Here is a 13,147-nt window from a genome sequence, read left to right as displayed (position 1 = left end):
GACAAATCCATAAAGCAAAAGAACATATCTTAAATAAATATCACGTCAATCGAGAGAGACATCTATTTTGTTGGAGGCAGATTATAACAGTGTTGATTGATTAGAGATGTTACAGTTGTATAGAAAATATATCTTCACTTTAAGTATAGGTAGTATTAGAGCTGTATAGTGAATGCAACCTCCAAAATATAGATGTACAGTTGCGCAATCTTTTGCGCTAGTTTAAAAAAGAGAAATGCCAGTAGGATATTAGTAAAGATAATTATTCCCCCCAAGTGATCCCTGCCAAAAGAAAAGCATTGGCATCTATCCATTCCATCCATCCATCTATCTATCCTTCCTTGCCAGGAGTGAGAAGAGATAGACTTAAAAGAGTAGAGGTTGCTATCATCGGACGGAGCTATCAAGCTGAGCAAGGAAGTGTGCAAATTAGTACTGCCACTTGGTCCGGCAAAAGGCGAAACGAAAAGGAAAGGCAAACGGGATAATGTGAGGGGATGCATCTAATTGGCGAGGAGCAAGAGCAAGGAAGCAACACCAAAGCAAAGCCTCCACAAGAAAGCACCCATGATTGTTCTACTCACATCACTTTCTCTCTTTATATATTATGAAAAATAGCATGTATTTTCGAGAGTACGTACTTTCAACTCGATTTATAATTGATTTTACTGTAACTAAAGCACATACTATTTTTCAAGATATATATATATATATATATATATATATATAATTTTTTAAGATATACTACATCTGTTCATAAATAGATATCGTTTTAGGAATTTGATTTTATTCTTAAATAGATGTCGTTTTAGGTTTTTAATGTGGTGTTTTATTAGAGTGTCCATATTAAAGTATATTTAAAAGTGAAGTTTCAATTCAATGAGTATGGTAGATTAGTGGCTTATATATCATTAATTGAATATAAGAGAAATCGAGAGGAGTAAATATATCATATATGAAAGGATTTATTACAATATTGTTTTATGTGCCGAAGGCTAAAACGATATTTAAAAAGAACAGAGATAGTATATATTACTTTTTAAAATATACTACATCCGTTCTCTTTTAAATATCGTTTTAGTCTTCGGCACACAGAACAAGTTTTTAATAAATTCTTTTATACACACATGTTTACTCCTCTCGATTTCTCTAACACTCAATCAATGGCATATAAGTTAGTAATCTATCGTACTTATTAAATTAAAATTTCACTTTTCAATAGACTTTAATATAAAAATTCTAATAAAACATCATCTTAAACCCTGAAACGAAATAAGATAATATATATTTCTTTCTAAATACCAATTAAGGAGGAACACGTACAACCGGGGCCAGAGTACAGAAAAGGCTCTGGAGCCAATTCCAAACCCCAATCCATTTTAAACCCTAATTACTAATTTGCATAATTTTTTGTCCAATTAACTTGCACCATCGAAAGATAAAAAGTTGCATCATTGATCTCGTGGCAGAAGTACTAATACTATTACAGTGTCCAGTGGGCATCATCATCTCACATCAATTTACCGCGCACGCAGCCTTTGCTTTTCTCCTCAGTAGCATGGCCGCTCCACGTGTGCTTTTTAATGCCTTTTTCCTGCTGCTCAACCCAGAGAGAACCCCGGGACGAAGGGTATTATTACTGATGGTAAAATAAACTCGGCGTTAATTACTGTGCAGGGGAGTAGGAGGCTGTCAGTAATTAGTATCAGGTGGAGGACTAGTTCGCCCTTTTTTTACCGCATCCTAAGCTGCAGCGGCGTGTAAGGCTATCTCTAGCAGCTATTTAAAATTTTGTACTTAAAATACTATTACAGCATATCTATTATTATAGTATTTCTCATTTCGTTCATCTCCAGCAGAAAATTTATATTTTATCTACTATTTTCTCTCTCTTGTATTAAACGGTTTTTTCTCCAACCGTCATAACCGCCAAAGCAGTATTATTTTTTAAATGTTCGCGCTGCAACGGCGATACAATGGTTTCGTAAATATTTGCTCGGACGTTAATTAATTTTGTTACTTCGGAAATAAATATATGGTTTTCTGTACGGACTGTTTCATTAACAATTGTGCCAGCCATGTAGTGCAACGGGATAAAATTTGTTGGCATGATATTGTATCAAGCTTGTAGAGGAAGGTGACTCGACTTGCAGAGGAAGCCTCCCGACTAATGGCGTCCTGGGGAAGGAAGTGCGGTGACTTACCTCACAAGGCTGAGCATGGCACTATATATAAGAGGCAGGTGTAGTGTAACATATGCAAACCACCCAAATGGATCCTCGTGTAGCTTGGAAGGAGTACTTGAGGGAGCTGTGTTTCTCCTACAACGACTCTTACGATGAGGAAGATGATATGTTCATAGAGACTATGAGATCCTGGCAAGCCGAGTCGGAGGAATCAAAGAGGCGACCTTGGGGTGGTTCAGTGCCTAGTCGGAAGCGCATCCACCTTTATCGGCTGGAGGGCCATATTAGGTTGTACAATGACTACTTTACCGATCCCCCTGTGTACCCTGACTACATTTCCCGTCGCCGGTATTGCTACAAACTGCGACTCTCCACATTCGTAAGAGTTATGTGGTGATGTATGTGTGCTGTGTGTAATGATGTATGTTGTTGCAGGTTCTAGATGAAACATAACCTTTTCCTCAAGATCGTGGGGGCGGTTAAGGAGAAGGACCCGCGGTTTCAACAGAGGAGGAACGCTGCAGGTGAGCTAGGGCTGTCCGTGCTGCAAAAAGTGACTATGGCGTTTCGTATGCTAGCATACGATGCGCCGGCCGATTCTCTAGATGAATGCCTCCATCTAGGGGAGAGCACCATCATTGAGAGCATGAGACGTTTCGTTCGTGCTGTCGTCGAAGTGTTCGGTGATGAGTACCTCCGTTCTCCGAATGATGAGGACACTGCTCATTTGTTTGCTATCAACGCGAGCAGAGGGTTTCCAGGGATGCTGGGAAGCATTGATTGTATGAATTGGAGGTGGAAGAACTGTCCGACGGCGTGGGCAGGTTCTTTTACCAGCCATGTCAATGCTCCGATGATCATTCTCAAGACGGTTGCATTGCAGGACCTGTGGATCTGGCATGCCTTTTTCAGCATGCCTAGTTCACTAAACGACATTAATGTTCTACACCGGTCACATTTCCTCGACGACCTTGCCGCAGGCGAGGCCCCTAAGGTTCACTACAGCATTAATGGGCACCATTACACCATAGGCTACTACCTTGCGGATGGCATATATCCGGAATGGGCCACGTTTGTGAAGCCCATTCCATCGCCTGTTGGCAGGAAGCGGCAACACTTCGTGCTACAGTAGGCGGCTGCACGCAAGGATATGGAGCGCGCCTTCGGAGTCATGCAGTCTCGGTTTCCCATAGTCAGGGAGGCAACGAGGTTATGGGATAAGGACACCCTTTGCTCTATCATGACCACCTGCATTATCATGCACAACATGATAATCGAAGACGAGCGACAAGATGATGAAGTCGAGTACATGTACGAGGGTCCTGGTGAGGACGTGCAGCCATCGCACGACTTAACACCTTCCTTGATGGTGTTGAGCCAACGGTATAACGCTATTCGAAGCAAGCATAGCCATTAGCACCTCTGGGACGATCTAGTTGAACATCTTTGGCAGATACACGGGGGTGACTGCTAGCGGTCTCATCTAGTTTTATGTTAACATTAGCTTTGCTTGATTTGTGGAGTGCGTTCTGGATTGTATGGTTGCTGCTTTCTATGTGGGTTTCATGTAATGTTGTCAACGAATGGAGATAATATGAATTGGCCGAGATCGGTTGGCTGGGAAAAAAGTCCCAGTGGGAGCTTAACATACCACACTGTCAAACCAACGTACATCAACACATAATATAGCATCCAAATTGTGAACCAAATTCATAATGCACTCATACATCAAGAAGAAGGACCAGAGGAGGCGCACCTTGCTGCAATAATACTCTGCCGGAGGCTTTTGTAGTATTCTTTCTGCTCTTCATCCATTTGTGAAAGATCCATGTTCATTATGACCATCTCCTCCTTTACTTTCTTCATTTGCGTGCGCTCCTCCTCCAGCCGTAGCCGCTGGCGCTCGACATTCATCATCTCAGCGAACCTCTCTGCCCTATCCTTCTCGATCTTTTCTTTCAAGGAGAATTGTTGGTCAAATATCTCCTTCATGGGGGCCGAAGCTGAGTTGGACAACGTTGAACCACGAGCAACTTCATTGGACCGAGTCCTCCCAGGAGGCCGTTTTGGTCGGGGTGTGGCATTGGACGCAGGGGCATCCGCTTCATCTACTCCTGGCGATGACTGCATGTTCTGCGTGGACGCAGGGCTGGTGGGGCTGCCGACGCCGGACGTCTTCTGCTTCTTGTGCGAGGACTCGGATTGCCACTTCGGATGATATCTCAACTCCTGCCAACATGGAAGAAACGTGAACTCTTTGTGCTCCACGGCCTGGAACATCTTGCATGCCTCCACGATCTGCCATAAGTTAGGCACGAATGTCATAACAATACCAGAAAGCAAGATATGCAAATAATCACAACCCAAAAAACATGATACCGTCTCCCCCTCGGTGGTTCCGCTCCTCCTAGAACTCATGGTCCGAGCGTAGTGACCGCATAACTTCTGCACCATATCGTTGATGAAGGTCCACCTCCCCTGCAATGACTTCTTATTGCGGGTAGAAGGGAAGTCTTTGTTCTCATGGAAGTAAGACTCGATCCTCTGCCAAAAAGCTCCTAAACTCTGATTCGACCCCACCACAGGATCCATGCTCACGTTCAGCTATGAAGCCACAAGCAGTAGATCTTCCTTCATGGAGTAGCTTTGCCCACGGCCACCCCTAGTTGCCATCTCTGCCGGTGCTTCTTGAGACTGGACCTGAGCCACAGGAGGCTGTGTGCCGATTATGCCTTCTTGGGTGGTCGGCACAACGTCGTCCCAGGAGATTGCATCGTCGTCCCCACGAAGGAAGTCTGCATACTCCATAGAGTCCCTTCACATTAGCAAATAAGCACTGACATACACAATGTGTTGAACAACTTCAACATGTTTCCTTCTAGTTAAATAAAAGGCATTCCACCACATGTCTTATCAAAAATTATTGAAAAACCAATTGACAGTACACACAAATATAGGGTTCGGCTTAGTCGCCTAGCTAATTCACAAACAACTACAACTACTAAACCTACCCGCCTACAGCCTCCATGAATGATCCGATTCAATGGATATGTCGTCATCCGAATCAGGACACAAAATGGTTTTAGAGCTCTAGTCAGCGGGAAGGATGTCATCTTCATCAATGTCCTTTGATCCCGACACTTCCTCGTCGACTGCTATGCTCAAGTTGTCAGTGTTACCAGAATGGTTGGGTACCTTACCGCTGATCAAAGCATCTTCTACCTGAAAGACAAGCTGCTCCAAGTCCTGCGCTATGCTGTCCAGCTACAGAAGTGCTCAGTTCAGATCCATGGCCGCAGGGCAGTTGTCCGTACTCAAATTGTCGTAGGCAACCTTCTTCAACGCTTGAGCTGCTTCCTGCACATGGTCTTGGAGCATCGACACAGGAGCGACAAGCTCTGTGGCGTCCATCTAGAACCAGGGCATGCATGAACGACCATAGTTTCCAAAATCAGGGGCAAATGGAGTGTACCAATATGGCAACATGTACAGACAACCTCAACAGCAAGCATGACCAAATAACTAGCAGACAATGTGAACTTCGGATATCAAGAGATGAAATTTCCTCAATTTGTCAACACAAGCTACCAGGTATGATCTAAATACTTCCAGAACTCCAATTGCAAACAAGCTAATAGTTCTTTAATTCTCCAGACCACATATCCTATAGTTTCTACCGTTCAACCAATGCAACAAACCAAATTTGCTCAATTTCTGAACATAACCTATAGTCTGTACATTTCAACCACTGCAAAGCACTACCAGGTATGAGCTAACCACTTTGAAAACTCCAATTGCACAACCTACAAACAATCTAGTCGGATCAAACTCCAAAGAGATTCACACAGAATTGCATAACCTAGCAGGTATGATGTATCCACTGTGCAAAGTCCCAAACTACCTGAACCCCAAGACCGACATTGTGTTCTACTCAATTGCATGTTTCCATGACAACAGGCATATCACTATGCATACAACAATCAACCAGCAGGAACCTAGGTATTCACAATTAGCAAGATTTCACACTGGAGCACGAGTTGAAGCTAAAGATCTTAGCCTTTCATGTATGCCGGAAATGCCCCTGTGACTATGGCACGATGCAGGACGCCATCACTTGCATCGACTACGGCAAAACGAGACATCTCCTTCTTCACCACGCATCGAAGCTATCCTTTGCACAACCACAACAACAACGACCAGGGGAGCTCGGCAAGCCGGAGAAGACAACCAAGCACCCCGATTCACTGACCAACAACAAGCCACATTAATCGCTCCTCCCCTGACATCTCCCTGTGTCCCTCTCTATCTCCCCCATCCTCCCTATGGCGACGACCAGCGGCACATCAAGGAGCCCAACCCCCCTGGCTAACCGACAATATCTCAACGCAAGACTTACCAGAGGCTTGGCGACGACCAGGGACCTACTACTGCGGCCGAGCACACCGACCGGGGGGGGGGGGGACCTAGGAGCGCGGTCGCCAGATCTGTGGCCGCCCAATCCTCTGTCTCTCTACGGGAGCCACGAAGACAGCCCAATTCCCCTCGCCTACAGGGAAGCGGCCGCCGCATCCCTCCGCAATATTGCCATCTCCCAGGCCCTCTCTACATCCCTGTTGCGGACGATACAGGCTCCGCTGGAGACCACTCCCTCCCTCACGTCGACCCACATCCGACGTGCATGCGGTTGGGGGAGCGGATACGGGCTCCGCTAGAGTTGCCCTAATAATTCTTGTTACATGCAGGGGTGGTAATAATCCCTCGGCCTATAGTGCTTAATTATTAAGGCAAGGGCAGTAATAATTCCCCGGTCTCAAGTGCTTAATTACTAAGGCTACTCCTAGGGCAGAGTATCATGTATATAAATGAGATGTCATATAAGATTTTTTACTAATATGTTAAGTAATTAAAGAAGAGAGAGGAGATAGCAGTATCTTATGGAAGATACAGCTTTGGCACGATATCAAAGGCAGATTGTGAGGGAGGGGTATTTATTAGATGTGTCAGTTATAGAAATAATATACTGAGTGAAGAATATTTACTACTGTGTCAACTTGATGTGACAATATAAGGAACCTTGCTAGAGCTTTAGCATCGAGAGTAGTCTAAGGCAGGTTATGCAACAGTGCCGGTCCTTTGAACAGCAGGCAGGCAGGGAGGGAGGGGGTTACATTTAAGGGCATCCCAAGGGATTTCCTTTGCGAACAAGAATCTCTTCGCGAATGGATTCTCGTTTCCTTCAGCGCTCCAATGGTTTCGCTTCACGGTTTTTGTCACGAAGGGATTATTTAAGATCATTCCCTCTAGGACAGAATTCCCTCTCATTTCCCTCCACGAATCCCTTCGAAGGGAAGCTATTGGAGATGAGAGAAAATAAAGGGAATGAGAACATAGAGAAAAATCAGGAAGGGAACAAAATAAAATGAATATGGTTGGGGATGGTCTAAGGGCAGCTAGGCTGCAAATCACAAGCTCGGATCAGCTGCTATGTACTGAGCATTTTACAGGCCGCAGGATTGCGAATTGACAATAGAGATGGAGCCGTTTACCACATGGTCTGATGGTCCTCAACGCGTGGGATCCTGATACAGGCCACGACAACACAGGCGTCATTTGGAACACGAGAATTATATATACACATGACGAATCTATTTTACTTCTAGACGCATTATAATTTGCCACTACATCACAACTCTAGCTACAACTTTAAAAACTGTCAGTTTCAATCCACTATATAGACCAGTTACAATTGCGCATCTACAAGTATATAATTACAAAACGAGTAGCTAGCGAGTTACAATCAGTTAAAATTAGAATAAATTTTAAAAACTTACAACTATTTTGAAATATGTTGCGGAAAACTTATAATTATAATTTTTGGTGTCTAGTTAAAAAACCTATAACTATTTTGACACATGTTGTAAAAAACTATAACTTTCTCATCGTGACGCAACAACAACTAGAGTTGACCCTAGACACATAATATATATATTGTCAGTGCAATAGGTAAAGGGTGCCTCACCCGGTGGATCCCACGCTGTCACATATCAACCGACGGGCGAACACCCTTAAAACTATGGCCTCACCTTGTGACCAGGACAAGCTCTTTCTAGTCGTGAAATAAAACCCTGCGACCTGCCCATCCTGCTTGCCGAGCAGGTACTCACATAACTAGTTGAATCACATTTAATGCCATCCACTTGAGTGGTTTTCTTCCCTAGGCACTCCCTTTTGACGTGTAAGGTCGTGAGCAGACGCGTTGTGCAGTGACTCGTCCCACAACATTTAATGCTATGGAATGGCCTTGCAGGCGAGTGTGACAGCGTTCGGTGGATAAGATAGAGCGTGCTGAATGACTAGACAGAGACATGTGTGACTATCTATCACAATGATAGGCCAAGAGTAGTTGACTTCGTCAGGTATATGTCTGTGTCAGACCTGGATTTAACGGACAAAACCAAATACGGCTTATGTGTGCCTAAGATGTTCAACACACATAAGAACATCATATGTGAAGTAACATAAGGAATATTTTTATAGAATAAACGTTAAACTCTTACAATAATTGACATATATTATCTTATATGAAGATATCCGTAGCGGAACAGAAGCACTAATACCGACCAACACCGCAGATAATCAACCGGGAGACACACGCCTAGAACGTCACAAACTTGTCTTGATAACCTTCAAAACTTTCACTCACTGAGCAGCACTATACATGTTGCATGGGATAGAGAAAATAGCAAGTGTGAGCACATGACACACTCAACAAGTGTACATAAAAATAATAATATGCGGACTTATAACAAGAATAGGCTAACTCATGGTATATTTGTATAAATACGGGTAAAGAAAATAATTGAACTTTAACACATTGAGAAATTATCAAGTGCTAAGGGATCTCATTCGAAATGAATTTTGGTCCTAGTACTATGATTAGATTCATACAAGTCAATTTTTTTGATGAATTTTGGTTCCATTTGCGTTTTTAACTGCTTGTTGAATTTATTGGTCTTTTATCATACCAATTTATCCATTTTGATCTTCGGATCGTGTTGATTCGCTTGTGATCATAGCTTTGATTGATTGTTTGTTCACTGATCACAAATGGAAAAATATCTAAAGAGTTCGACTAATCAACATCTCTAAAAATCCATCTGAATCTCAAGCTTTGAAAACCTTCAAAAGCTTCTGTTCTGATGAAAATTTGCTCATATCAGAACATCTGGTGTTTCAGACCGGAACATTTGATCAGTTAAAATTCTCAGATTCTATCCTCGAAAAATCAGCATATCGGAACTTCCAGTTTCTATATCGGAACTTCTGATCCTCAGCTTTTCTGGAAATTTCAACATATCGGACTTCTGATCCTCTGACCGGAACTTCCGATGTGTGAATATTGATAGCTCTTTTAACCATGGTGAAACATTTTTTCTCCTCATTCTATCTTTTCACTGTCGGCCTCTCACCCTCTCATGCAACTCCACCGGCAACCGGACCCTCTGATCGACCAGAACCTCTGGTGCCTCCTCCGATTTGGTTTTCCCCTCGGTCGGAGACTCTGATTCATCACGGGATTGAAGTTCATCTTCGTGCTTGCTCTCCTCCGAGGTAACTCCATCTCCTTCTAGGTTTCCTTCCAAATCTTAGAAATCTTTTGAATCCTTTCAGTGGATGAGTAGTTTGTGGTTCCTAGATATTGGATCTATTATCGTTTCGCATAGTTTGGAATTGGGCTATGAAAATCAGAACATTCGATCAGGATGACCGGAAGTTCCAACCATATCGGAACATCTGATTCGATCAGTCGGAACTTCCGATCTTCACAGATTTCAGTACTTAAGTCTAGGTTTCAATCCAATTCTCTTCCATCTTGATTCCAAGTCTTTACACATATTTTATCTATATCAGGTTCAATGATGGAAGGTGGACATGTCTATGAGAGGAGGACCAAAGCTCGGGCCGATTCTTCTTTGCCGGAAAGCTCAAGACAAGGAAGACATAATAGAATGTAGGCAGCTAGTAGGGGCAGAAATCCAAATCCAGATATGTCTGTTCTGGAGGAAAGTGCTCAAACTGCTAATGTTAGTAGAGGTGGTTCTTTACCACCTAAAAGAGGAAATAGCTCTAGTTCTCAGACAGATATTGAGGAAGATGTTCTAATGGAGGAATAAAGAGAAATTTGTCCCTTAAGGATGCATGTGCCTGACAGAGCCTATAATCATCCAAGGCATTGCAACAGCTACAAGGGAAGATATGTAGTTGTCAAGAAGCATAGGGAATCATATCCCTTGGAGTATGATAGGTTCTCCACTGACAATAGCTTTTGGAACTTCTTTCAGCAGGATTACTATGAGTATGTGATTCTTCCTATGAAGTATCCTACCTCTCGCATGCAGTGGATTTATTGGAGCTATATGGAGAGGCAAAATGATGGCATCTTTAATGAGGTGATAGCGGCTTGTGACTTTTATAATCTAAAAAATATCATGGCATTTGAATATCCTTGGTGTGAAGAAGTGATTGTCCAGTTTTATGCTACCTATTATGTTAAAAAAGATGCCGCAAGGACAATCCATTGGATAACCAATGGTATATGGTATAAGATCAAATATTTAACATTTACTAGACTTTTGGGTTTCACTCTAGATGATTGTCGCAACACAGAGAAAATCCATAGTGAAAATGTCATGGAAACAGAAAATATGGAGTTCATGTACTATATGGATAGAGAATACAAACTTGGCAAAATAACTGGTCTTCATCCTTTCTATGCTTATCTCAACATGATGTTCAGAAAGACCATTGCACCCAAAGATGAAGATGCCAACAATATTCTTTCTTATTCAAGAAACTTGATTTCTAGAATGAAGGAGAACACAAAGTTTGATGTGTTTAACTTCATTTGGGAGGAGATTCACTTTACCTCTCTTGATCCTAAAAGAGGTTGTGGTTATGCTCCATATACCATGTTCATGATTGAGAGAGTCACTAACCTCACCTTTCACAAGAAAGTGAAGCACGCAAGGTTGCAAGTAAGGTTAACTAAGAGGGTTCATTCCTCTACGAGAGTAGAGTCACCACTAGTTGAGTCTTCTTCTTCTTGCACTCTTCGGATCATAAAGTCCATCTTTTGCTTGTGCAAAAGTACTCCTGTGAGAGTTTAGAAGGAGAGGGTTGCTAGGAGGAAGCTCACCAGAAGAGTTAAGGAGATCCACATGCACCTTGACATTCATCCACCTTACTCTCCAGACAGCTCTGAGGTTGAGGATAGCGAGGAGGACGTGATAGAGGATCCTTTCCAGGATGATGTTGCTCCTGCTCATGGTTCTAAGTCCGACAAAGATGAGGTGGGAGACGAGGAGGACAATGACGAATAGTTCTTTATCTTAGATTCTTTCTTCCTTTTTGGTGTCTTGATGTCAAAGGGGGACAGAAAAGCTTAATCTCTTATCTTAGGATATCTTCATTTCCTTTTCATCATTGTCAATCGGGCGTTAGTTGTTTTATGTGTTGAATTATGTTTAAGTTATTGTAAAAAACTTTATTGTACTAGTGTGATGTAATGTGCTACTCTTATAATTTGTGGATACTTTGTCTTATGGATGCTATGTTATGTGTTTATTTATTTATTTGCTTCATAATTGTGTGAGCTATCATGTCATATGCATTTTCTTTTGATTATGTGAGATGCCATGATTTTTGTATTCATATCCTTTTATGCCACAATATCGCACATTTTCACACTTGCACCCCACGAATGCACAGATATAGGGGAGCTCTCATGAAATCTCTTTTAAAATGTGCATTTGTTATTCAAAAATATTTCATACAATGCACACCTTTAGGGGAAACTCACTATATATCTTAGCATTCAGAAACAATTTATTTAACATCTCTTGTAAGCTTTAATTGTGTTATCATCAATCACCAAAATTGGGGAGATTGAAAGTGCATCTAGATCCCCTAAGTGAGTTTTGATGGTTGACGACAAACGATTAATGGAATAATATGTTCAACGAGTATTTTAATAGGTAAAAGTCCCAATGATGAAAGCTAAACGACGCTAGTGATCCCCAAAAAATGAAGAAAGAAGACGACACTTGGTTACTCCTATTGTTATAGGAATGCCGTACTATTAAGAGGGATGCAGCGTTGAAGATTTCGCTATGAACTTAGTGCTCAAAGTTAATACTTAGATAAGAGACACTTTTCACATACACGGACACTTAGGTTTATAAGTTCTGTTGATATTGAAAGTTCTGATGGGTTATATCATAAGTTCCAATCTTAGTCGAAATGTCCGATGTGTTTAAATTTCTAGCGCTCAAGAAGTTTTCATTTGAATTGGAAGTTCTGATGCTTTAGGTCAGAAGTTCCGATGTGAGCCAGAATGTCCGGTGTGTTTAAATTTCTAGCGCTCAGGAAGTTTTCGTTTGAATCGGAAGTTTTGATTCTTTAGGTCGGAAGTTCCGATGTGAGTCGGAATGTCCGGAGTTTTCTCAAACCTTAAGTTCTCAGCTTGGTTTTACTTTTCGCAAATCGGAAGTCCTGATATGTGTACATCTCTAGGTTTGGTTTGAGTAAAGCAAGTCAATGCTGTTACTTTTCACTGATCGAAAGTTCTGACCATAAAATCTAAAGTTCCGATGTGGTACGAAAAAGTGCATAACGACTAGTTTTTGGGGGGTACCCTATAAATACTCCCCCTGTCTCTTCTCTTCGGGCTACTGATGCTTTGATAGAAAAGAACCTCTCTAGAGCCTCAAAGTTCACCTCTCCTCTCCCTTGCTTTGTGCTACATCTTGAGAAAGGGATTTGAGTGAGAGATCTAGTGGAAGTGAATAATTTTCATCTTTGAGCACTAGGATTCATCTCCAAGCATTCTTTGTGCTCATTTATTACTCTTGGAGATTAAGATCTCCATCCACCGATTCACTTGTGGTGCGCCGTGAGAAGTT

The 13,147-nt window shown here is 42.1% G+C and overlaps 2 protein-coding genes across 2 annotated transcripts; one reads left to right on the top strand and one right to left on the bottom strand.

Annotated features, from left to right (window-relative positions):
• The first annotated feature begins 2,271 nt into the window (after positions 1-2,271).
• LOC133886243 (uncharacterized) lies at positions 2,272-3,318 on the top strand. The gene is made up of 2 exons (XM_062325994.1): positions 2,272-2,565; positions 2,629-3,318. Exons 1-2 carry the CDS (start codon positions 2,272-2,274, stop codon positions 3,316-3,318), a joined length of 984 nt encoding a protein of 327 aa, XP_062181978.1.
• A 596-nt stretch (positions 3,319-3,914) lies between these two features.
• Positions 3,915-4,994, bottom strand: LOC133886237 (glutathione S-transferase T3-like). Its single transcript, XM_062325981.1, has 3 exons — positions 4,887-4,994; positions 4,566-4,790; positions 3,915-4,484 (listed from the first exon to the last, which is right to left on the bottom strand). Exons 1-3 carry the CDS (start codon positions 4,992-4,994, stop codon positions 3,915-3,917), a joined length of 903 nt encoding a protein of 300 aa, XP_062181965.1.
• Positions 4,995-13,147: the final 8,153 nt, after the last annotated feature.

The sequence above is a fragment of the Phragmites australis genome, chromosome 1, assembly GCF_958298935.1.
Source record: "Phragmites australis chromosome 1, lpPhrAust1.1, whole genome shotgun sequence".
In the NCBI taxonomy this organism is placed as follows: domain Eukaryota; kingdom Viridiplantae; phylum Streptophyta; class Magnoliopsida; order Poales; family Poaceae; genus Phragmites; species Phragmites australis.
Note: the sequence above shows the minus strand (reverse complement) of the source record. Positions and strands in the feature narration are given on the sequence as shown.

Excerpts from the sequence above, each read along its gene's own strand:
- LOC133886237 (XM_062325981.1), bottom strand. The coding sequence starts at position 4,994 with ATGGAGTATGCAGACTTCCTTCGTGGGGACGACGATGCAATCTCCTGG. Across the intron at positions 4,791-4,886 it reads CACAGCCTCCTGTGGCTCAG|CTGAACGTGAGCATGGATCC; the intron begins GTCCAGTCTCAA and ends GTGGCTTCATAG. Across the intron at positions 4,485-4,565 it reads GAACCACCGAGGGGGAGACG|ATCGTGGAGGCATGCAAGAT; the intron begins GTATCATGTTTT and ends AACTTATGGCAG.
- LOC133886243 (XM_062325994.1), top strand. The coding sequence starts at position 2,272 with ATGGATCCTCGTGTAGCTTGGAAGGAGTACTTGAGGGAGCTGTGTTTC. Across the intron at positions 2,566-2,628 it reads AACTGCGACTCTCCACATTC|ATGAAACATAACCTTTTCCT; the intron begins GTAAGAGTTATG and ends TGCAGGTTCTAG.